Here is a 26,484-nt window from a genome sequence, read left to right as displayed (position 1 = left end):
CTTTGAGAATAGGAGTCCTGACACTTTTTTTTTTCCCCCAAGTGGAATATAAAGTACATCTGAGTGCCAGTATGCATAGTCTTTACTTGTGCTGACATCGGGGAAGGGAGACTGCCTGTATGAGTAAATATTCACTATTTAGCCTTCAGACAGCAATAGGGCTATTGCACAATATATTGTGCAGAATTCAATGCATACACAGCATATAACAACAACAATCCTGATGATGATGCATAAGCAGTTTTAGCATTTTTCAAGTGTTCTTGACTTTCTAGCTAATTTTTTCCCAGTGTCAAGTTAAGATATTACCTTGAAGATTAATTCAAAAAGCAAGCCTTGAGCAGTAGTGGGTATCTGACATGCTTTCACAACAACCATTACAATTATGTTTACCCTCATCAGAAAAACACCTACCCCACTGTTTTGTCTTTCATGCTCAGTTCTGCATTATAACATCATTAGATGAAGTATTTGAGCAGTCTGCAGTCTGATGTTACACTCCTCCTCATTAGTCCCAGGGTGTCTGTAACCAACACTGATGGAGCTGACTATTGAGTGCGTCTAAGGCAGGAGAACTAAACTGAATTTGAAATGAGTTAAAGAAGGGCAAGGAACAACATAGCAACTTATAGGAGGAAAAGGAGAGGGTGAATTATGATAACCAGGAATGTTTTAACTACTGTTTGTTTCCTCACAATGCAAGGAACCAAATAGTTCCATCAGCAGCAGTAGAATAAAGCCTGTTAGGCTGTGGATTCACGTGTGGACTCTATGGTTTTAATAATATGTACAATGATCACATTATTTAATGTTGGGAAATTCAAAACCTTTCTGTTGAATAAAGGCTCAGTTCATGCACTAGCGTTCTCTTCAGGAGTGTTATTAGTAGGATCTCTCCCCAAAAGAAGTTTCACGTGTTTGAGGCTGCTGCCCGCATGCCAATTTTGGCTGAAAATAACCAATGGGCTTAAAAATATGGAAGAGGACAAGGTGGAGAGACACAAATAATCAAACATCTATGCCACGAGTGCACAAAGCTTAATTACCCTAGTAAATCAGGATAAGAAAATGTATTTTGAACTAAGGAAGGGAAATACTTTAGGTAATATACACTAGCGTCAAAGGTGACTAGCACAGGGCAATCACTGAATGCTCACTGAAATGACGCGTGAAGAGACAAGATTTTAAATCAGCAGGACCCTTTCTCGGTTAAAAAAGAATAAAGTTAAATTTCGAGTGTATATTTTTACCAATTGCATAACTTAATTTATATCATGATAAAATCTTGCTCAGATATAATAGCCTCTTTGAGTTTCTTTGGGAGTTAAGACCTATAAAAACTTGTTTTTTTCAAAATAAATGGATCCTGGCTGTGTTATTAACTGCTATCTGATAAAATTGGTACCTTCTCATGTAACAGGGGAAAGATCATAAAGAAGTTCCTTTTTTGCACATTTTAGTATAGCACTTGAAGATTAACTACTTCTTGACAAAATGCATAATCCTTTTTATTTTTAAAGGAAAAAGAACACTTAAAAATTCCTGGTTCTATCCCTTACAGCATCTTTGACCAGCTCCTGACTACGGGTAATGATGCTTCCACTGGTTAGTACAATCTTCTGAATGGGAACAGAAGTCTAAACTTACCTCCCATTTTCCTTGTTGAGTTCTTTTTTTCAAGTGAATATTCCAGTGCTCTGAATTTAATTCTGCGCAGTGTGGTATAGTCAAGGCAAATGGAGTGCTGACAGACACATCCGAGGGACCACAACTTACTTCTGGACCTAGAAGAACATCTGTGCCATCTGGCTGTAGGCTTTGTATGAAAAGAAGATAAAAATCTTTCAGGATTTTTCCTTAATAGGGAGTGAAAATGTACTTGCACTACCTGCATTACACAAATACTTAAAATATTTTTCGTCAAAAAAGCTCTGTTTCATTCATCTTCTACAGAAAAAAAAAGGAACCCAACTTCTGTGCTGATTTTCATATGGAATCAGTGGCTGGAGATCAAACACACCTATTAGGCTACATCTACTCAAATCCTTGGCTGGTCAGTTTAGGTTTTTGATCTTTAAAATATATGTCAATATGTTTAAACCAAATGCAACACTAAAATTACTCTATGAAAGTAAACCTTGCTTACAGGACCAGCTGGTTACACTACCACCTAACTCTGCTTGCAAAGAATGCCATCAACAATATTTCTATGGTAGTAAAGTATAGTTTAAAAATAGTCTCTCATAAATTTCCTCAGATAGAGTGTGATTTTCCTTGTTTGAAACCATATTCATATTCTGCCAGATGAACAAGATAGATAGGTAACTTAAAGCAGACATTAGGGATAGAATCTTTCTGCCTAAATATGTGAGCTCCATTATAGTCAATGGAGATCTAGTCAACACAATTGAGGAATTATAAGGATTCATCTAATCTGAACGTAATCGTCTATGTTTGGTAGATTAATTGCTTTCTCAATTATAAAGATGAAGTCGCTGACATTAATCTTTCTGCCTTCACCCTTAATCTAACCTAAATGTAACTTTGTCTCACATACATGAACTATTTTTTCTTACCTTTTATAACATAAACACTTATGCAGAGTAAGTGACAAAGTGCATCAGACTAGTTTGTTTGTTAGATATAAATGCTGGAATTTGAACCATCTTGCTCCAGCTTTTTGCACTGTAGTCTTTCCTTTGGGTTCTAAGACCCAGTTTTTGTGGCTTGTTAATAACTGGATGCATAGTTCACTCTTAAAATTGTAGAGAACGGTGTTTCAAGATACAAATGAGGGAAAACCTTGTGCTTCTCCCTGCTTAACAACTAGAATATAATCTTCACTGCCATGTCACAAGCTAACAAAAGCATTGCTCAAGTTTTGCAATAGCAGCACAGCAACAACCAAACCCTCCCATACCGCCTATGCCAAGCCTAGTGCTACATGACTATGCTGCTAATTTACTTGTATAGTCAAGTCAACTTGTATATACAATTAAGTGAATGTAGTGCTCATGGAGGCACACTTGAGTGCAGACTTGCACTTAATTATATTCCATTCATGCAAATACCTTTGCATCTACCTAACATTACGTAGGAGTAGCATTCTCAGTATAACTGTAGTAAGACCATTTCTCCTGAAGACTTGAAAAGTTCTAACAACTTCAGTGACATAATTCACGTAAAGTAGTACATATACAAGTACCTGTGTGATGAAGATCAGAGTGGAAAAAAGAAAAGCAGACTCAGCATATTGACTAAAAAAAAGGCCAATTGTGCTTTTTTCAAGTGTCATAACACTAACTTTTCCCTAAGTGTCACTGTTTTTAAGTGTTTGTAGGCGTTCTAGGTTAAAAAATATCAAAGCACAAATGCAGAAATTATTCTAGCTGCCATTTTTCTATCTGAACAGTGAGTGTGTATGCATAAGAGAGGGAAGAAAGAGACAGGAGCACAGAGCAGTGTTTATGATCGTACAGTGCTTGTAGCCCTTCCTGCAGGAAAGCATTTACACTCAAGCTCTATAGGAAGCAAGCAGTGCCAGTCAGCCTGTTGAATTTAGAGACACGTAAGATGATTGTTATTCATAGGCATAAGCAAGTAGTTTTGTTTGAATTGTTTGCTTGAAATACTCATTCTGACATTAATTCAGTGAAACGCACAATTTTTCACAAACCATTCACTGCTAGGAAACACTGTTTTTGTACAAAATAACATCACTTATTTTGGGATAATAGAGGTAGCTACCTTTGATTTCCTAAAAATAAAATCTTGGAGCAGTTTTCCCAAATCACCTCTCTTTCCAGCTAATTTAAGAAATTATCCTGAGTTCTTATAAAGAAAAATGTCTGAAAATGATCAGAAACCCTCCAGCCAACTGTTTACATATGTATTTCAGTAAGTTAATTCCATTCATATGATTTCTCTCTGCTGTACCTCAGAAAAAAACTGGCACATTCTATTTCCTTATCTCTGTTTTGACGCAGCTGCAAGAAGGGGCAACAAAATCGTATTTCCAGAAAATGAGTCAAATGTTAGTTATTTAACTTGGTAGATGCATCTCTGTATCTCTTACAACAGACATGTCTTTCACCAAGTGGGTGCTGCTGACAAATGCATAAATGCGAGAGGATGAGGGCAGGAATTTTCCGAAGTTAGCCCTAGTGCAGAGCGTGACAATTCATCTTTGATAGTTGGAGCAATATATAGGTTATTTCAAAAACAAGGCTGCATTTACCCTAAGAGCTGTGCAGCCAGTTTTAGTCAAGCTATTAGTGATGATTCCCATCAGAAATAGCTCAAATTTTTGAAGTCTCAAGAATGAAACAAAACACTGCAGACAGATATAGATACAAAAAGAAATACGCTCTCTCTCTTTATATATTTATATATACATACATTTAAAATACTGGTGGGAGGGTTCTGGTAGCAGCCTTGCAAAATTGCTATGAAAGACAGGGACAATAAAATCTTAGCATACTAACTCCCCCCGCCCCAAGCTACAGTCACTGAAAGGATGTAGCTGTGTCACAGCCATTGGCAGATTCCAGAGTCACTCTGTATAATTTCTGATGGAGAAGAATAATAGCAGGGATGTGTGCGAATGACCAATGATAAGCTATTCTGAAAGGAGCTATTCAGTTGCTATTAGAGAATCATTCTCCCTGTAGAACATTTTGGACAGACATATGGGAATTCTGGGAATTATTTAATGGCAACTGAACTGAAATTAGCTAATTAGATGAACTCGCACATGTTGCGAGTAGCAAGAGTATGCTGTATAGTAACTGACAATATTAAGAATCTGACACAGTTCAGAGCCATTTATTAGGCAAGGCAGGAAAGGAAAGCATTACGAGATGCAAGTATTTAATATTCGCATAGTTGCAAGGTAAATAGATCAAAGAGTTGCTAAAGAGTTGCAGGGTTTTCTAGAAAAAGTCTGTTAACCCTTAACACAAGTAAGAAGGTTATGCCTAGGGACTGTATAGTGAGTTATATACTACTACCACCTTAGATCAGTGATCTCACTATCTAATTTCAGCACACAGCAAGGAATTAATTTATGTATATGCTTTGTTTTCATTGTGGAACCACACAGTAACGTGTGGTTTTGTGAAAATCTGAACAAACCCCAATAACATACAATACTCCAAAGACAGCAGACAATGCATTCATCATCAGATCCCCCAGGCTACTCTATGTTCTCCTGAAGCACAAAGTTCAGGCTCAACTTGTCAAGATTAGTATCCTCACTACATGGTAATTAACTAGATTGGAAATGATGTTTATGATAAATTATTCTAACAGGGCTTGATAGTTCTTACAGAGCAACTGGCAATAAAAGAAATGACACACGTAAATGAAGTATCATTATACAATGTGGATCATCTTTTCAGCATGCAATCAGATGTACAGACAAGTGGCTTTCCTCCTTGCTGAAGAAAAGTTAGTTATTCAGACTTTCTAACAAGCACAGGCTTGTTAGAAATCAACAATCAATCATCAACAGATGATTGGAATACCACCACCCTTTCTGACTGGAATTTCAAATCTTCCACTGTCTTCAACTGCAACAACATGCAAAAGCTACACATAAAAACAAAAAAACGCCAGCCCACTAAGTACTTGACAAAGTTTCCTCTCTTTACTTAAAAAGTGTCAAATAGTGGCAATTTCTAGAGGTACGACATCGTCGTCATAATTTGCAGCTTCTCTTGCCTCTCTCCTACATCATCTTTTTCTTACCAATTTTAATTTTTCTTCAAATTAGAACATTATGCTTCTTCTATACAGAAGGAAAGCCTGAAAGCTAAAGCATCTAGCTATGTAAAAGGCATCAGTACTTTTTGTGATTTTGCTACAGCTGTTGTTCTTTTATTTCTAGACCCCAGTAAGACAGGATAATCTGGAGGACCCACAGCTGGCTAATATTTCTCTCCTTCATAACAATCTAATTGATTTGCAGCATGTAATTTTTATTTATTTTTGCCTTTCAGAAACCTCTTCAAGCATGTGTGCTGGCTGCGGGTGGTTGTGGAGCATTAGCATTTTAGAGACAACAGCCACACACTAGACCCCATTCTAGCTCTTCTGTGATGAGCATGCGGGGTTCATCAGCTACTGTGCAAGGTCATGCAATCTCTAGTCACAATCTTGCAGCTGATCAGGGGATCATTACCTTCCCTCGAATCCTGGTGTTAGTCTAGTAGGAATGCTACTGTCAAAACAAGCTAACCTCATTTCCTGAATTAGTTATTTTTTTTTCATTTTGGTAATTTTACCCTCTTGCAGGGTTTCTTCAAAATTTCTAGCTGAAGCCAAGTGAATCAAGGAAAAAAAATGTGACTCAAACCTGAGTTCTACTCATCTGTGGGGCTGTCAGGCTCAAAGAAATGAGAGAGTAGCAGAGTGCTTTGATTCTTTATAACCCATGCTGTGTGAAAATTAAAGCCAAGAAATGTTTTTATGGGAACAGCTATCAAAATCTGTTAAAACCATCTGTTTCTCTGGCTGTTTTTCTTTATAAAAATAAAGGGGGAAAATCCATTCTAAAGCAAGTGGCTTTGGGCCAATTCCAGGCCTTCCAATGCAGAACAGAGACAGCTCCAGTGATTACAACGGAATAATGGAAACATCCACATGTAGAACTCGCAAGAGTATTTAGCATCCTGTATCTAACAGGACAAATAGTTTTTAAAAGCACCTAGATACAAGCTAGGTGCCTTTTGTATAACAGACACTTGCAACACACATGGACACCAACATAAAAAAAAAAAACAAACAAACAAAAAAAACACACACTTGCATTTACCGAAAACCTATTTCTTCTTCTTTCTCTTTTTCTTGTCTTTGCAGGGAATATGATAGCATTCTAGAGAACTCGATAGCATTCTAGAGAACTCATTCGTTTGTGAAATAAGAGCAGTATTTCAAACACCACCTTCCTGTCCCATCAGACAGAATGTAGAAAAAACTATTTAGAGAACAAAGTACAGTTTAATTGCCACCATTCATCCGCTGTTGCTGGTGAATCCAACAAGGGAACATTCCAATGGGGACTTACAAAACAACCAAAATATTTAAAATTGTTACATGCAGTCGTTTATTCACATCATCTACGTTACCAAATGTCTGTCATGAAGTAACAACACTTCTGTACCTATCTACCATAGGGTCATTCAAACTGATGACCTAGGTAGTAAATTTTAAGCTGTGGTTTGCAGATTATGAAAGTCTCTGGATCTAAAGTTTCCATTAAAGGTAATTTATAAACTATTATAAGTAGACTTGTGTGATATAGAAGCCTGCAAATCAGAAATGACACATCACCAACACCAATTTCAACACTGTCATACACTGGTTTCCTTGAGGTATCCCATCCTTAACAGCATTTGCAATAATTACATGTATTTTCACAGGAGCATCATGTAATAAGCCTGCTTTTTGTGTCATTTATAAGGATATGGCTTATAGCACAACAGCATGGTCACGCCAGCAGCACTGAAGATGGAACAACTCCTGCATATTCCATTCCTTGAGACAGCACGGACAAGAAATCAATAAAATGAGACAATTCCACAGATTTTGGAAGGTATTACTGTGTGATTTTTAATGTACTTTTTACCTGGATTCCCTCTGAGTGATGGCAAGATAGACTTCCCATGAACTCTCTTCAGGAATAGCTCCATGTGGTATCAATAAACTGACTCCTACAAAAGAGCAAAGGCAGAGCTTACCTTTTGGAAAAATATTGGAGATAAAAAAAAAAAAAAAAAAAAAAAAAACTCACAGTTGGCCTCTGATTTACAGCATCTAGAAAGGCTATCTACCAGAATAGAAGAAAGTTCCTCTAAAATAGTGGTTCTAAAAAAATACGCAATATGATGCACACAGTTATTAATATTTCATTGTTTTCCAAAGATATAGATCAAAATAAGGTCCTTCTAGAGCCAGAAACTGTAAATTCAAATGGCTAAAAACTTCTTGCCCCAACAAAGCTTTTAAAGAATGGACTTCCTGCAGTTTTGTGCCACTGAATCCGGATTTTTTGTGACACTGGATCCGGATGTGACTGAAGGTCTGTCTTCTTCCCTATAACCTTGATAGGCTTTTATCTGTTGCAGCAACAGAATAAAGTGTTTTAAGTTCTGTATTTGATTTTTCTTTTCCTTTTCTCCCCATAATAAATACATTAAAAAGCATGTTTATCTTTGGTAAATTTTAGGTTAGGCTCTGACAATTTCTAGAAGGCAGTGAGGGGAAGCCAGTTTCAAAAGATGTCATAAGCATTTGTTCACTGTTTTTCACTCTTGCCCTACTTGTTGAAATGTCTGTTAGGGGTACAGATCTTGTCATCTGCATAGCTCACTGCTTTACAAGACATGATCATAGTTCAAACTTTTCTTGAACTGCTTTGTCTGTTTCTGACCTTGAAATAAAATGGGGGTGATTCTGGGATCACAATCTCCCAATAGATCGTCTAACCAAATGAAACTAAATTTGTATGGTAATCACTGTACCTTTTAGTTCACATAATAACTACTGAATCCAAGTGATACAATTTTCCTTTTACTCAACTAATATAAATTAGAAATGAACAAAGATGCTCTCAACTGGATACCAGTGAAACAGTGAAATTACACTGTTGTATAGCATACTCAGTGTAGAAAAACTAGGTATCAAGTACTTTGAATTTATTACACCTGCAGAACCTCAGCTAAGCAGTAACATGATGCAATGTCACTGTAATTTACAACTGATTGGCAAATTTGATCTTACATAAGTGGATCTTAAATGGCCTTGCATGCAGGCCAAATAAGCATGTGAATCATCTGGTAGGTGGTGCTAGCATTACATAGCTAAATACATAGTATGAAGGACTTCCTCATTTATGACTGTTATACTGACTTAGTGCATCTGCCTTTCTAATATTCTGAATATTCCTAATTATTTCTAATATTCCTGAACAAAAAATGTCTGTAAAGAAATGACTTCATTCTATATGTTATGCATGATTCTGCACTAAATATTATATCACTCAGTTATATACTAATATTAATCTTGTTTAAATACAGGCCATGTCTTTTTATGCTTTTCAAATCCCAATTTTACTGAACGTGAAGGATAAGGCCGTGCAGTAGCCTTAAAGCATTCAGTTCAACCACATAGTATGAAACCACAAGCTTGAAAACACTAACCAACTGTAATCAAAGTTGAGTTTAAATGAGATTTGGAATGACAGATCACAGGAGTCCAAAAGATACCCTGTTAGTTGGCAGTAGTGTCATCAAGCTAGTTCTATTTGCCATTTTGAACAAGGAAGCATTCAACATAAGGGATTTTATTCAGCACGACACAAACATGCTACAGTGAAACATGTTGCAGAATATGACCTTATTAACGTCCTTTATTTGATTCTAATTTGGTTGTCATGTATTTTCTGCAGATTTAACAAACTCAATTACCTAAGTCCAGAATCTCATGCTGCTTCACAAAGCTCTGAAGTCACAAAACAAACTTTTCATCTTAAGCAATACAAATTCAGCATCTCTACTGCAACGTTTCAGTGCACAGCCCAATCTTGAAATGCCAGTTAACTTTAAAGTGCCCTACTATGGAAATCTGTCAAGCAAGAATTAAGCTAAAGAAAATGAGAAAGCCGAAAGTGAATGCTAACAAAAGCCACACTAGAGTTTTCATTGAGAGTGGAAGCTATTCTGCAGGGGCATCCACTTGTTGTATGCCACAGATTTTTCTTTGATAACATAATGAACTTGGACAATGTTCACACAATTAGACAGTAATGTATTTAGATTCCCCTTTGAATATGACCTCATGATCTTCGATACTCTTCCACTGCCTCCTGAGAAGCCCTTCTTTTGGTTCAGGAACTGAGTAAGCGACAGGGAGCTTTGATTAATATGACTTTAACACCAAAGACGTGAAGGGAGGCAATGATTTACAACAGTTCAAACAGGAAGGAATAATGCATCCCAAACTTTGTCCTGACCATAATGATCTATGTAGGCAACATGTACTACTTCTCAAACTTTGTATTAAGGGAATCTCTCCTTTTTTCTTTTTCTTTCTCCCCTCCCCCCCCATAAAACCAGTTACATCTAAACATACTTTATAAGCTTTTAGTTAAAAACAAACAAAGGGTCTACCCACCTGTGTTTGGAATCACTAAACGACCACCCAAGTGTCCAAAAATACCAGTTGTCTTGAGCTCACTTTTTGTTGAAATAGAAGAAAGGTTCTGAACATATGTAGCCTTGTTTCTAGCATGTATTGTGCCAAAGGCCCTGTTATTCCCATGAGGAAAGGTTCCAGAATGTGTCTTTCCATGATATTCAGCCTTCTCTGTCACCCCTAGGGAAACCATGAACGAACTCTGAACTTTGACTTTGATGTCTGACAATGGGTTAAACAGTGAAGACTCAGTCATTAGCTCCTTGTCCATGGGATCCTGCAGGCAGATTGGTCCACTGTAAGTTCTGCTCACTGTCAAGTCAGGCTGCATGGCTGAGTTCAAAAGCAGGGAGTTACCTGATGGAATGAAGTGGATCAGGGAGTTAGTTACTGTTTTATACACTACATTTTATAATGGTATGCAGTTTTGCTGAATAAAGCATCTGGATAGCAGACAAATTGAGAAATAGTATGGATAGGGATATGGATAGTTCATCCATTTTATGGAGATCTCCACAGAGCAGAGGAATAGAAATTAGGAACCTTGCAATGGCTTCCTGGTCATGCAGTGATTTGGTTTACAGTCTCGAGATGCATAAAACCCTTTGACTCTATGTTCTGAAGTCTCACGAGTTACATCTACACTGAGAAATGAAAAAACAACATGCATATGGACTTAAGCATGCTAATGACCCGTGACTCATGTCCTATATGTGAGTCATGATTGCTATAATTTATAAAAATGCCAAATTTTGAGTAACTGTTTAGTAGACTGTATGATAGTGTGTCTGCCTTTCTGAGTGTCTCATCTTCCAGGTTCAGTTTCAGCCCATACTGTGGTACTAAGTATGCTATAGCTAGTTCCTCCTTAGCAAGAACTGGAGCTTGAATCACTCTATGCCCAAATCAGGGGGAGGAAAAGATTAGACCTGTATTTAATTGTCAGTTTCAGTAAAACACTACATGCATTTGTAAATCCTATGTAGCACCCAGCTGCACTTTGATTTTCCCATCTATAAATTGGACCTAGACAGGCTAGACTTAAGAGATCTGGTCCATGTGTCCAAGTCACAAATACCATACTAGAATCTAGTGACAGTATTTCTGTAGTGTTAAAGGGAGAAAATGTAGTCAGCAGAGGTTATTTATTTGTCCAGCTTCCCATGACACATCAGTAGCAGAGACAGGAAAAGACATCACAGTTCTAACAGCCCAGATCCTGTTCCTTACGTTTAAGCTACCTTCACCTGGCTGTTGACCAGTCTGCTTAGCATTAAGCTAGGATACCACCACCCCCACCCCCACCAGCCAGTCACTGCATATGGGCTTAGTATCTCTTTGCAGTAGGAGCTCTGGAGAAAAGAAAATGAAATTGCAACACTAACCTTGTCTGACTGTTTTAAAATTAAATGTCTGGAAGCCTCCTGTCAGTGCAGACGAATCAATCACATCCACGCCGTACTCACTCTGACTGCGTCTGTAAAGGGTAACACCAACCACCAGCACAGCTACAGCAATGACTGCTGCTCCCAGGCCAGAGTATAAGGCAATGTCACTGGCATTCTCAATATCTGAAAGGAGAGAAAGCAAGTACCAAGTCAGCAATACTCATGAAAATGCTCTGACTGAAAACCATGAGCAAAGGGATAACATGAGGCCAAAGACATGTGGCCAAGAAGGTATGGCTTGGGGCATTAACGTGGAGCACATCGCAGCAGGCCAGTGGTGCACAGATGAACAAAGAAAAGCAAGCATTTGAAAGCATGAGAAAATCTTCCTGATGCATCACTCCATATAGGTGAGGTTACATTGTTCTAGGGACTGCATCATGCTATTTGGCTTCCCCTCCCTTTTTTTTTTAATGGGAGAGTTTGACTTGTAGCAATCAATGCAGAGAACTGAATACTCAGTAGCCTTCTCTCATCACACACTGCTGGCCTGCGTTCCTTGTTGGGGTTCAGCTCCCATTCTAGCCCAGTGGAGATCATTAAGCTACAGTAATACAACCCTTAAAGAGAGAATGTTGAACAACTGCAGCTACAGAGGGCTGTTTTAAGTATCATCATGATTCTCATCTACTGCTAGCTTCCAGGGAAAGTTTTAGGTCTGAGTTCTGGAGCTGATGCAGAAGGTCATGAATTCTCTGAGGAAAAGGAGTTCTTCATCAGCCTTAGGGAACATTTCTCCTACTTCCCCCAGGCCCTTCTCCACTCTTCATTCTCCATGCGAGCTTTATTTGACATAAATATTTGAAATATTTATTTATTTATGGACTGTTTCTTCTCATAAGTCAGAGAGGGGCTCAGGAAACCCTGCATATCATCTTGGATTCCTGCAAGCACACTCAGCTGGATGCTTTAAAATCAAGTTGGAAACTGAACCTTCCTGTGATGATACCTGTGTGCTAAACTTAGAACCAAGTTTTCTAAGATTTCAGTCTTGTAAAGCAAAGCAGAGGAGTTTGTTTCTTTTTAAAAGAGTGAATCCAAATGAAACCTGCTATATTATGTAATTTAATTATACAATCACACTTTCCTAGATCTTCTGGGATTTGGGACTATGTACCATGAAATTAAATTACTTAGCAAGTATACTTAGTAGGTCCTTAGATAGTTCCCTTAATGTTAAACTCCAGTTTAACATGAGATAATCATATATTCAATGTGTATCATCTGCTGTCCCACTATATGGTTCTTCTGCTATCAAGTGGGAAGCATTAAGTATATAAAGAAAGGGCATTTATTTATATGAAAGAACAATGACATAGAATGACTGGGAAATCCAGACTGCACAATATCAGTAAATAAATTGCAATGTACAGAAACAGGTCAAGAAGTCAAATTTAGCATTGAATAAATAGCCAATTAACGACATTCCATAGCTTTTTTGGGGGGAGGGCATTTCTGTAGTGCATAGGTATTCTGTAGAAGGTCAGACTATTTTAAAATTCAGCTAAAATAAAATCAGCATGAAACTTCGAAGTGCTGAGATGATGGAAATGACTGCCTGTGAGCAGAATCAGAAAAGCTCATTTTCTTGGCTTGCCAGTTTCTTATACAAACTAAATGACAACTAACAGTACAAGGAGCTGAACTTCCTGGGAAGGCACACCAGCTGCCACATGCAATAGCTGAGTACGGATTATTCTCTAACAGAAGTGAAACTGCCATATGAGTTGTAGCAGCAGAAAAACTGAGTAGGAAAACACTGCTTTAAGTAGGTTGATGCATATGGGATAGCTGCTATGAATAGGTCAATGTGAGTAACTGATTTTTTTTTTTTTTTTACTTAGGCAGTTGAAGTATATGTAAAATAGTTTCGATCAAACTTCATTAACAGAAAACACTTCTTCCTTCCCTATTCTCAACCATTTAGTATTAAAATAATACCATAAATATCTCATTCAACCCCAAATAAACATGTTGAAATCAGTTTCACTAGCACCACCTATTTAGCCCTGAAAATACTTTTGCAGCCGTTGAATTTTCAAATAATCTCACCTTGAAAAAAGCTTCCATTAAAAAAAAAAAAAAAAAAAAAAGATTAACAGCTTGCAACTCCCTTTCCTTTGAAGACTAGAAGTTAAAGAAAAAAAGAAAATATGGCAACTTTGGAGTATGGAGCAATTTTCATGTTTTTACTTTTTCTCAAAAGGGAGCAAAGTGAAAAACAAACAGAAAACACATTTACAGTCAACCAATTACTACTTAATGAGCTGCATCCTCCCAACCCAGAGGTAGCAACTCTCCTAAAGCACTAAGGTTGGGGTGTTTTCCCCCCTCCTCCACATTTCAGTTACAGGGTACATTTGTTGTAATTGTAGTCTGTATTTCACTCCACCTCCTGACACTGTTACACAACATTTATTGAAAGCACATCTGATGGTAATGAACTTTCTATTAACTATGATTAAGTTTCATAAAGCACCTGAAGATGTGCAGGAGCAGAAAATGAAACATTTGGTTTAGTACATTAAGAAACGTAATTGACTGAATTATCTCATTTACAGTAAGTGCTTTCCAGGAACTATGCAGGTCTTACATTTTCCCCAGTCTCCCACGAGTTTGACGCAAGATAGAAAAGATTTTTCTAGCTTCCCCTCTTCCCCCAACTTCCATCTCTCTGATGGTACCCCTTAGCAAAAATTGAAGTCCATTTCTTCATATGGCCATTCTTAGAGAACACATCCCAACACAAGGAGCACAAGTCCTAACAGACATGATAGGCGACCAAAAGCCAGAGAATCATGTATAAGGCTATTTAGTAGAGCAAGTTGTTTCTCAATTATCTTCGTAATTGACTTTGATTTTGCATCAGTGATGATTCATGTAGTCTTCTGCTAAGCTCCTGTTTTACTGAATTGCAACAAGCTACATTATATATTTCTAACTTCACCTTTTAGTTCTCCTAAGAACCTTTCATCTTAAAACCAATTCCATTACAGTTTCTTTTTTAAGAAATCAGAAATTAAAGCAATTTGACTGATGATGCTCTTTCAAGATTCTGCCATTAAACAAAGAAGTATCAGTGACATGAGTTAAGCTATGACACACACCAACAGTACAGTGTGACCAGTCAGGAAATGATTCCAGTGGGATAAAGGTGAAACAAAGTTAAAAAAGCTGAAGCAACCAAGTTAGCTACAGCCCATTTTGGAGCTACCTGAATTTAATTTTGAGCATCCATGAAAATGATTCAGAACTGGAAAAGGTGAAGGTGAAATGCTGTAATGGGAGCTCCTTCCGCATTCAGAACTATGTAATGGGCCAGACTGGGTGGTTATGATAGACCCTACTTAACTTCAGCATATTTAAAATGGAACTAGCAGCCAAATACCTTTTACCCACCACGAGTTGCAGACATCTCAGCTAATACCTGTGCTGCTGTATAATTACTACTTCTATTCCATCACATTTTTGCTGCAATTTAGTTAGTTCCTATGTCATGAAGAACTAACTAGATTATAGGTCACTGCTAACTAGGCAATGTCTCAACTTCAAAACAGATCTCGTGGAAATTGTGGTTCTGATAAAAAGTGAAGTGTGCCAAGTCTTTTCTTGTTAAAAAAAAAAAAAAAAAGTTTCAATTAGTTTACTCTAAATGTTTACGTAAAACTAAAATTCCACTGAAATCAGTGAAGACTGAGAAATAAAAAGATTGCATGATAGAAGCCCCCTAAAGCAGTATATAAATGTTATACAGGGTAAAGCATGTAAACACTCTTTACCAGGCAATAAATTAAGACTGAAGTGAGCTGACCAGGATCAGACACAGAGCCAGTAGCAGAACCAGATTTAAACCAAGGCAGACAAACTCTTGAGACCTTAGCAGTACTCAAGAGCTCAATTACAAGATAAGCATTCCTGTAGAATGAGCACCCAGTCAGATGCACAATTCCTGAAGAATGATTGCATTTTTTATTTTTAGTCTAAAACCTACAATCATAAAGTCACTAAGATGCTTTCAGTAAATTCTAAAGCCTTTCATATAACCTCCAGTTTTATTTAGCTTCTAAACAAATAAAACAAAATTACAGAGAAGATGAGAAAAATCATATTTATAAGAGAAAAAAATAACTTACTTTGGGATTTTATTTCATGAAGAGGTTTTTTATCTAAAAAAGAGGGGGAAGGAGAAAGACAAAATTGCACTTAATAAATTTACACAGAGCACATCTATTTCCTATATTGCTCCTGTCTAGCTCTATAAATGAAACATTTTCTTCTTGTTTGCTGACAATATTATTTTATGTTGTCAATATTTTCCCCTTCCTTCCCTTTTTCTTAATCTCTTTCCAGATGTTTCTTTACAGTCATTTCTCACTTGGTTAGTTCAAGTATTTGTTAGCTTTCCTTATTGCTTTTATTTATAATATATATCTTAGATAAGAAGTTCAAAACTTTGAAGTGTATTTCTTTGCAAAGTTAAAAATTATTTAATTCTTAATGTTAGAAAGAAAGAATGTTTAGTGACAGATATTTACATATAAATATTTATAAACTATCCATATGTATAATACGGATACATTTATATATCTATGGAATTTGACTGTGTGACTTTAGTGTAATCCACTCTATGGGTAAACAGAGAACCTATGTCTCCAGGGTTGTCAGTATGATAGCTTTCATAGGTATTAAATTTAACAACAGAAAAAAAAAAAAAAGAAAAAAAAAAAAACAACAACTTTGGCTGCACTACATCTCTAATCAGTGATGTCTGTGTCTTGGGGACCCCACTTTTTTGGTGTTTCTTTGTTAAACTTCATTTTCTGACAAGATAGATGAATTAGCAACAGGCTCCTTATAGCCTGAAGTTTTTCAGCTCCTAGTGGTTTTACTTTAGCTCAGATCTTTACAGGACCAAAAGCATTAATCCCTTTAGAAGGCAATCTTCAGCAGCCAAAGCTACTACATCACTATCTGCAGGAAAAAGCCAACCATTTCCTTCTCTCCTACCACCATCTGAGACTAAGTGAAACAATCGTACCCATTGAAATCCTAGCCCCTTTCTCTGTCTGCTGATGGGACTTGCACACAAACTTCTCACTAAAGCAGCAGGCCATACTGATTTACTTCTGAATGACTTATTTAGAGTTCAGCACTGGAAGCCTGTACTGGGACTAAAAGTTGCTCATTAAGGGAAAGTAGAGTCATTTTCAAAGCATGTTTTCAGTTAAGGCACAAAACACTGAATGAATATACTTAAGTGTATATAGTTGATGCTTGAGAATTTTAAAAGGCAATTTTAATACTTCTTGTTATGAAAGCAGCCTTATTCTGAGTGGATCTTCAGCCAGTGTTAAGCTTGAGATGAGGGAACACAGACATATCTAAAAATATTACACTGGTAGCGTGTTTGCAGACAGAACTCCAAACATCCAATCCCTTTTTCTCTATCTGCAGAAATGTGGATAAAAGATTTTAGTAGTCCAGTATCTGAAATCTTTGTTTATACAAAAAGCTTCAGAGGGCTTTACCAGAACAGTTCTTGAAAATCCACTCTTGGAATCAAAATTAAGTATCAAACAGTCCTCATGAGACAATTGGCTATCACTAACCTTCTGCACTTCTGTGACATCTGAGACAGACTCACACCAATCTTAAAGTGGTAGTTCACTACAGAGAGTGACAGGGACATTCTAAAATCTGCCTATTAATAGCATCTAGATGAACTCCTCAGAAACAGAGTGCCTAAGAAAGCAGAAATTCAGAGGCAGTAGACAGCTGGAAAACCACCAACAGAAACCTGTGAGATGCAACACCTTGTTCTTGACAGAGGAATGCTCAGAGATCCAATCTGTACTTGATACCAGCTGTGCTACAAGCATGCAGGGATTTTCAGAGATTGCTCCCATGGAACAAAGCTATTGCCAACAAGTGAAATTAGTTTCTCCAAAATGTGTATAATCAATCTCAGTGCTTAATAAAAATAGCTTTTCCTCAGGCCACAAGCTGCTTTCAGACTACCAAGATAGACTTAGGAATCTTTGTTGTTCTAACTCTAAATGATAAGCACAGCTGGAAGATGACACACAGGACTGACATTAACTATACAATATAAGATGATGTTATCCCCAAAGCAGGACAGGTAGTCTTTACCACCCTGCAGTATCATTAGGTCTCTTCTCGGAAGCACTGACCTGAATAGGGCCACCTTTTACTAACTCCAATGAAATTCATGACTGCCACAAACAATGATGAGCATACACATCTCAGCTGCATCTTTTCATGCCCCTTTCAATGCATCTTTCTGACAGTTTTCCAATGGATATGGTAATCTGCACGCATGAAAGGACTCTGGATTTAACAAGCCATCTGCAGAGAAGGGTATTCATTTAATGTATAGGAAGGAGAAAGACCTCAGAAAGCATCTGATTATCACTGTGTTGGTCCTCAAACGCTGAATGAATTGCAATGCACACAAATTTTTACAAGTTATTCTTTTTTAAAAAGACAAGGAGGGAAACAGGTTTTAATTTCATTCATGTCCTCTTATCATAAAGCTTGACTATGTAACGCCTTGGAGCTTAAGAGCTTTTCTGTAATCCTGGAAAATTTACGGCATTGAGACATACAATAAAACTGAAGATAATCTTTCCCTCAAAGAACAAATAAAATCTTATTTAAAGTCTCACCTGAGATATATAGATATTTATGAAGCTTTTGTAATTATACAGGATGCTACATGCCATTAAGAAAACTATTAAAATATTTGGACAAAAAAAGAAGAGTTTTGTTTAAAAAATTATTTTCCGCTTTTCACCATACATACTTCATTGAAGGACTGGCTGGGCATAGTTGTTTCTTTTTCTCTAAAACTGCCAGCTAGTATTAGGAAGGGACACATGGAGGGAAGTTATAGACACTTATACTAGTGTGAACATACATGTGATGGTTAGGAGCACAAGGCAGGCTTAGGACAAGGCAGGCTTAGGACTTACAGACACATTCTTTCCATTGCAGGTATCATAGTGGGTGAAGAAAATGGCTGCTAGCAATAATATAAACCCACATGTTGAAAAAAGAAAAAGAAAAATCTTGCAACTGCTTAATGTCACAGAGCACCAGAGAAATGACGGCCAGTTCTCTAGGAAGCATGAGAATATATAAGTCACAGAAATGCTTGGTATTTCTTACGTGGTACCCCAGTGTAACTTTAGGTCTCATTAAGTATAAGAGCCCTTTCATAATAATAGTAGTAGATGTATATATCTCAAGTGTAGGGGTTGTCACATCTGCTTTACATGCTGACGGTCCTGGGTTCAAGCCCCAGTGGAACCAGCACCAGGAAATCTTTTGGAGGTTGGACTAGATGATCTCCAGAGGTCCCTTCCAACCTTATTGATTCTGTAGTTCTGTTAAAGCACTAATCTAGTAACACCCATGTAATCAAGGAGGCCATTCGTAGACCAAGACCTCAAACCCAGGTCTCTTGATTCCCGCTATAGCATCTTCACTGGAGTTTACTTCTGTGCCACTCAGGATAGACTGGACTCCAACCTCAGTTTAAGATCAAGAAATAAGGGTAATACAGTGCCATGGAAACAAAGAAAGGGGATCATTTAAAAACAGAATTAAAAAAGAAGGCTTTTTCAGTTCGCTTGTTTCAGCCCTATCATTCCTCATTGTTCCCATGGCTGCTATTTCACTGCTAGAGAGCAAGCAGATGACAGTATTACTTCACGGATATGGAGCAGCATTCCGTGTACAAATACGCTTGTTAGTTTCTCATTTGTTTCCAGAACATGCAGCTGTCCCTGGGTGTTCTGCAACTCTACACTGTTACTTCCGCCGCAGGGTTGATTTTCTTGGCTCCTTAGTTGTTTGTTGATACTAGCAACAACTACATGCCAGGTTCTTTCCAGACATTTAAAGAGTAAATCCTTTCACAAGGAACTCACAGTAAATTTGCCTTTAACTTACGTGTTAAAGGTAAGAAATTGAAGTAAACTTTGACCTTACATAGCTCTAACAGCAACTGTATTTATGTTGGTGCTTTTTCTATTTACTTGCAAGAAAAGATAGAAGGATAAATAGTACTGTGAAATATGTTGTAGCAGGCAGTCGTAATTACACATTGCAAAAATCTTCATTTAAATTTTTAGAATCACCTGGTAATGAATAGGTAAAGTATGTGCTACACAATTCCAGTGACACAGAAATCACTGTGGCTTCCAAACTACACATATGCAACTTCCTAAAAACATAATCTCTTTCTCATAGTAATATTTCAGCCACAGGAGTTCTACTGACATGAATGTGGGGCATGTGTGCTATGCAACCAAGACTGTATTACCAGTTCTAGGCAATACCTCCCGCATCCCCTTCAGCGCGAACTCTTACTCACCTTGAATGCAAAGCCCTTCAGTGCAGTTCTCTGACTCTTGACTCAAACCCTCACAGTATTTTCCTCCGTTTCTTGGAGGTGGAGCAACACATTCTCGAACTCTCAAGTGCTCACATTCAGGGCTGCAAACAGACCATTCACTCCACACCTCCCAGTTTCCATCCACTGAATGGGGAGGTCAAAAAAAAAAAAAAAAAAAAAAACACACCACATTATCACTGCATGTCAGACAGGTATAGTTCAGAAATCCTACCAAGAAAACTTGCTTTCTATCTCTCTTTAGGTCACATCAAGTAAAACATACAGTGTAAGTCACAAGAAACAGACGTAAGCCTCATGAGATGTAGAATTAAAATTCAGCATTAGGATGCTACCACCTCAAGTGTGGGATAAGGAAGTTTTTTAAGTAGCACCAGTATGCAACACTGCAAATAAAGTTAATTAAAATATAGTCAATTAAAACTGCAGTAGTACACATTTTCTTTGCCACATACTTATTAGCTTATTATGTTTCAGGAAAAAAAGTCTACCCTAAAATAGGTTGATGTATAGAGGCCACACATTACCCTACCAAAAAAGCCATGCTGGTACTTAAAAAAAGAGCATAGCTAGGCCTGTCGGCCTCTAGCTAATGCCCTGAGCAAGACAATGGATCAATATGTTTCTTTGCTGACTTATTTATAGCTGCCTCTGACACTGTCCCACATGAAAAGGAAGTCCACAATCCCCATCTTCTCATGCATAAATCGAGGAAAAGTCAAATGAACACAGAAACTAATATAAATAATATTAAATTCTTTAAAACCAAGTTTAGGATGTGTTCTATGTAAAAACTCATTTAGGCTAGAAAAGAGATTACAAGAGAATCCAAGTAGGTTAAGCTCTGACCGTCTGAATTGTAAAACTTTCACATATTCAATCCCACTTTTTCTAGCTGTACACGTGAAACATCAACTCCAAAATCAAATAAGGGAGGTTTCAGGTGAACAAACAAGGAAATGTACGGTGTCCAGGGATGTAACTGCTCCAGGTATAACATAAGCTCAATTTTAAAAGGTTAATATATTTTAAAGCAAATATTTCAAAACAGATAATCCTTTTAAGTGAAGTCCTCAGCTCAGGTCTGCAAACCAATAATCTAAGTGAGGTCCTGAACTCAGGTTTCTGCATTTCTCTTTCTAGCATTACCAATGTCATCACAACTTAAAGAACTGTTAGAATTCCCAGTGTGAAGTCTAGTCCTTGAAACTGAAATGTCTTCCCTCCTTTATCCATCCCTCCCCCCTTACATTATTCTTTATATTGAACCAGTTGCTGTTTTGTGTTTGAGCATTTAGTTTGCTTCAATATAAGTTTAAGCACTCAGAAACCTGGCAGATCAGGCCCTAAGATGCTTGTGACTATTGCTCTTGTAAGAAAAATAAAAAAGACACAAGGCTCTGAATTGTAATCTGAATAAGTATGCAACTACCTCCAATTTCCTTTTTTAATGTTAATAGACTCTGCAAAGTATCATTGTCTACTAAGCATTTCAGGTGAGAAGAGCTCTTTTAGTGTGACATTTAAAGCTAGTCTTGAAGAAATCGTGGATATCTCACCAGGACAAAGTGAAGTGCAGGTAATTTTCTGAACTGACATTCCTTCGCAAAAAGCACCTCCGTTGAGCGGTGCAGGGTTGGTACAGGTTCGCGATCGCTTCTGCCAGCCTCGACCACACCGTGCATTACAGTTTGACCACTCAGTCCATGATGACCAGCCTCCATTTACTGCAAAACACACACATGCTTGACATTGCTGTAGATGCATTAAGAGACATTAAATGAAAAATGTGCTCAGATCGCTTCACTCTAAGGCAGGATTTTGATTTTCACATCTTGCAGATAAATTCAAAGTGAAGTAGGAACATTGGCACCTATAAAGTATCAGAACAAAATTACATAAAGGACATGGTGTCAAAAAATGCAAGCATTTGTTTTGGAAGAACAATATGATAAACGGTGCAATCACTGATGAAAGGACTCTGAGGAGGTAAAAGCAGGCATCCTTTTTAAATATGCTTTGCTTAAATGGTAAACAATTTTTTTTTTAATAGCGTGGCTTAGGAATGCTCTACCTCCATCAATAAAGTGTTACTCTCTAATGAACAAGGAGATCAACAGGGAGTGGCGATAAAGGAAATGTTCTGCTCTTTTCTCTATTGCTTTGTAACATCTAATTCATTAGTTAGTGCTTGTACACTGCAGCGCCCCAGATCCAATTACGGCAACCCCTTAGGCACCTCCCTAGGCACGTGCTTAAGCATTTCCTGATAACAGGAAAGGCTTATTTGTGTGATTTAGTTGGATCTTATTAATAACTGCAGCAAGGGTTGTTATTATTGACATAACTTAACAAAAACTTCATACTAATCACTGTAAAAAAAGCATCATCTCAGCCTTGAGCAACAAAACTAAGATTCGTAATAGCAATGAAGGTAGCCACTTGATTTATAAATAATTGAATGTTAAAAATACAGGGTACTCAAGCAGTAAGCACACACATTAAGTTTCTTCATAATAACTGAATATTTTTCACTGACCATATACCACAACTGTTGCAGACATGCTCCTTCTCTTGGCAACAATGTTAGCAGCCATGCAGGTATAGTTCCCAGAGTCAGACAGACGGGCCTGACGAATGATGAGGTTGTGGTCAGCTCTGGTGTCAATGTTCTCATCCAGGTTCGAATCAATGGGCTCCTCATTCTTTAGCCATTCCACCTGCAGAAAGATGGAGAAGAGAAAATCATGAAATAAGGAAAAAAAAAAAAAAAAAAAAAAAAAGATGGAAGCAGTAGGTCTGCAAAATTATTCCAATATTTCAAGGAATTAATAAATTTCATTTTGATCTTTATTACAAAGCTAAAACATGGTCCCCAACAAGGCAGATATTCACAGGGGGAGGCAAAACAAAAAGCTCCTCCAGAGTTGCAAGTAATGTGGATTAAAAGGGAGGAGTTATCTTTGTTCTACTGGGGGGGGGGAAGGGAAGAAAAGAAGGGGATAGGAAAAAGAAAGAAGGAGAAGAATCAATCACTGTTTTCCTTGTGCTGTTAGGTAGTTAGGAAGCTTTAAGATTTAATCCTAGAAATCAGAGGCTAGGATAGAACACATGGGAGTTGGTCTAATTGAATATGTCATTTACTCCTGGTTCTCTTTACCATAAGTAGTAAAGCTTGAACATGAAATCATTTTCTTAAATATTTGCATCTTATTATTTTCCCTGTATTTCTTCTTGAAACTATATCCTGCATTTTGTTTCCTTTGTAACTATTAATTTGTCCGAGTACTATCGGTTTCCCTAAAAGAATGAAAAATGTGAAAAAAATATCTGTAAATCTGTAAAGCCAAACCAAGGGACTTGATGCATTAAGTCTAATGTCCTTATTATTTTGATAGGAAAAGTACTTGTTGGGATTCAGGGAGCAGAGAGAGAAACCTAACCAAATGAGATTAGCAGTCTAAGTGAAAATCAACTAATGACCATTGCATTTTTTTTTTAAACTACAGGGGCAGTAGGCATGGGCCAGTAACTTAGCAAGATTGATTTTTATTCAAAGGAAACAGAAGAAAATCTTAACCTCTTAATTCCAAGAGAGAAAAATAAACATTTAAGATGACTGCTTTTGATATATACTGCTTTATGTGTTCAAACCATTGTACAATGAACAATTAAGTCTCATACTACCCAGCGATGATACATGAATAATTATTATTAATTCCACTTCACTTGCTCCAAGTCACACATAGTGAAAGAGCTACATCTTAACAGACTCAATTTGAATAAACATTCTTAAACCAGGAAGCCATTAGTATTTGTTGCCAAGGAACATAAATGTTGTGTTTAATATATTCCTATACATCTCTTCTAGTTCACCTACCAGTGTTTCTCTGAGTAGACCCAGAAATTACCTGCAAGGTACTTCTCTACTTGAAACATTTAAACAAAATACTTAAGGTACACTAAGCTGCTGTTACAGAACTGAAATATTAAAAATAGAAGCAGAAAAAAATACTAAAGGCTATTAAAAGGCTGAACAAATATGACTCATTTTAATAGCATTTCTAGATCTAAGGAGGTACCGTCGTACCCTGAAGTCAAATACTTTTCTCATCTCAGTACAGATGAATAATCTCATTTGGGAACTTGTGGAAAGACTTGTAACTTTGAGGTAATGAGCTTACGGATTTGCTAGCTACAGGCATTCATTAGCACACTGTTCTGTGCAGATGGTCTGCAATTTGTAGATTTTCCAGCTTATAAACAAATTTGCAAAAGCTGACCATCAAAGCCAATTAGATTTCATGCCAGACAGCAGGTTTGTCTTCCAGTGGCATCAGTCTCTTTGCTTAGCTGAGGACAGAAGGTGTGCGACTGACATATCCATAGCTTCTCACACTTCTGTGTCACTGCACAGTCAGCTGGGAACTTATCTTGAAAAGAATCTGGGTTTATGGCACAGTTTTCTTATGTGGTAACTCTGGGAGTAAATAAACAGATTGCTTTACAGGTCTGTTAAAGGAGGCATTAGCTTAGTATGAAATACATTATTCATTTAATACAGAAAGTAGTCAAAAGATGTTAGTTCAATATACTCTTCTCTCCTGACTGACATTATTAGCCAACAATGATGGTAACAAAGATAAAATATCATTAAAGTTACCATTAATATTCAAAACCTGTTTTTATTTCTATATCCTTAAAAGGCTGTATGATAATGTTGCGTTTTGTTGCATTGTTATCTTGCCGCTCAAATTTTTTTTTTTTTTTTTAAACAATCTCCATTGCAAAAGTTTAAAAAGTTTTGTGGGGACTTGACTTTGTATGCTACAGTACACATCAGAATGAGCATTTAGGGTGAAGTATCCAGACAGTGAATTACTGGGCAAGCTTCTGCACATCAAAGAAGCCAATGCATGAAGGCTGCCCTCTGTTGTTCAGCCTCAGAGATGATCCATGGAATTGTTTAAGTAAACGTGGAGGAGACTTTGAGCCAGAAGTCCCACTCCCTGACTTTATTCTCCTTAGTATTGTCAGGAGATATTGGTCAGTCATGGTGTGTCCCAAGTTTAACACACAGTAGTTCAGGCACCCCAATTTCCACTGCTAAAAACATCCTAGGCAATCACATGGCCAGCATTCATGCTCATTTCCTTTCATTCCCCAGTTTAGATGACCTGGCGGACACTTTGAGCTGTACTGACTGAAGATGGCCAGCTATAGCTCTGGAGTAGTAGCAGAACAACCTTATCAAATACAGTAGTCCTGAACTCTTCCTTAATAATATCTATTTGGATATATTCACCCAGTTATAACACGTTTCCCTTTAGTCTGGGTAAAACAAGAAACAATCAAGTAATCCATCTACTCTTCTGTTCCTCTTGTGCAATTAACTTTAATACTAGTTATCAGAGTAGGTTTCAATAAAATCAGGAATGCAATTTAAATCATGGAATAACAGAACCAGTGTAAATCAAGTGACAGAAATTCAATGGTCACAGTCAGAATTAAACTAATGTGCGCAGTGTAATGACAAACACACATAGCAATATTCAATGAAATGACAAACCTGACTAGTATTACTGGAGACTGCAGTTCATAATTTCACAAGTATACACATAAATTTTGCATTTTGGCTCTACCATCACATCAGTTTTGTGGGGGTGTTTTTGGGGGGGATTGTTAGCCTTGTTTTTGATGGTTGTGATTTCTGTTAAACAAGCACTTTGGGATCTCAGGCTACTTTTTTACTGAGCATAGGACTGCCAGGAGTAGTGAATGAAAATTATTTACATTACTGCAAAGCATTTAAAAGAATGATGATCAGTGTGAAGGGAGAACATTAAACAGAAGGCAAATAAACATGAAAGTGTTGAGATATGCAATCAAAAGATGATTTGTAAATGAAAGCATGCATTGCCTTTTCCTTCTTATCAGGAGACCTGATGACACTGCGAATTCTCAATCTCTAATTCTAGCTTCCACCCTCCTTGAACAAAAAAAGACTATTTCAAACTCACTCACTGTCTTTACCTCAGCAGACTAATGCTTTCAAAAAACTAAGGGTTGAATTTAAAGGATAAACTGATAAATTTATGGAAGTCTGGATGACAAGATTGTTGTTACCTGCAGTGATGCAAGCTTTCTTTTGAGAATTTCAACACATTCACCCACATCAATCAAATGAAATAAAGGCAACAAAGAAACCAACCATGTCATCATACTGAAATGAGGCTTGTGTTTGAATTTCCAACCTGGGATCTCTGAGGAGTGGATTCAAAACTCATCAGCCTTTTACTTCTGTTGCTTTATCTGTTGCTGTCAGTGGAGGTCAGCACTGACTGTCAGCTTTTAACACACTTAAAATACATTTCCTTCTTTAAGTCTGTCTGAAGATCTTACACC

At 37.3% G+C, this 26,484-nt stretch overlaps 1 protein-coding gene across 5 annotated transcripts in view; it reads right to left on the bottom strand.

The window, feature by feature from the left end:
- The window catches only part of UNC5D (unc-5 netrin receptor D), a 129,580-nt gene that overhangs the window by 18,752 nt on the left and 84,344 nt on the right, over positions 1-26,484 (bottom strand). For all 5 annotated transcript variants that reach the window (XR_009960920.1, XR_009960921.1, XR_009960919.1 and 2 more), the window contains 7 exons: positions 22,619-22,799; positions 21,639-21,806; positions 20,041-20,205; positions 11,580-11,765; positions 10,174-10,551; positions 7,628-7,712; positions 1,648-1,816 (listed from right to left, as the gene is read on the bottom strand). Coding sequence is in view for 2 of the 5 variants with exons in the window: in XM_062596761.1 (XP_062452745.1) it covers positions 1,648-1,816; positions 7,628-7,712; positions 10,174-10,551; positions 11,580-11,765; positions 20,041-20,205; positions 21,639-21,806; positions 22,619-22,799 (1,332 nt within the window). In the remaining 3 variants the exon portion in view is untranslated. The remainder of the gene's footprint in view (positions 1-1,647; positions 1,817-7,627; positions 7,713-10,173; positions 10,552-11,579; positions 11,766-20,040; positions 20,206-21,638; positions 21,807-22,618; positions 22,800-26,484) is intronic.

Source organism: Rhea pennata, chromosome 28, assembly GCF_028389875.1.
Source record: "Rhea pennata isolate bPtePen1 chromosome 28, bPtePen1.pri, whole genome shotgun sequence".
In the NCBI taxonomy this organism is placed as follows: domain Eukaryota; kingdom Metazoa; phylum Chordata; class Aves; order Rheiformes; family Rheidae; genus Rhea; species Rhea pennata.
This window is presented reverse-complemented; position numbering and strand designations above follow the sequence as displayed.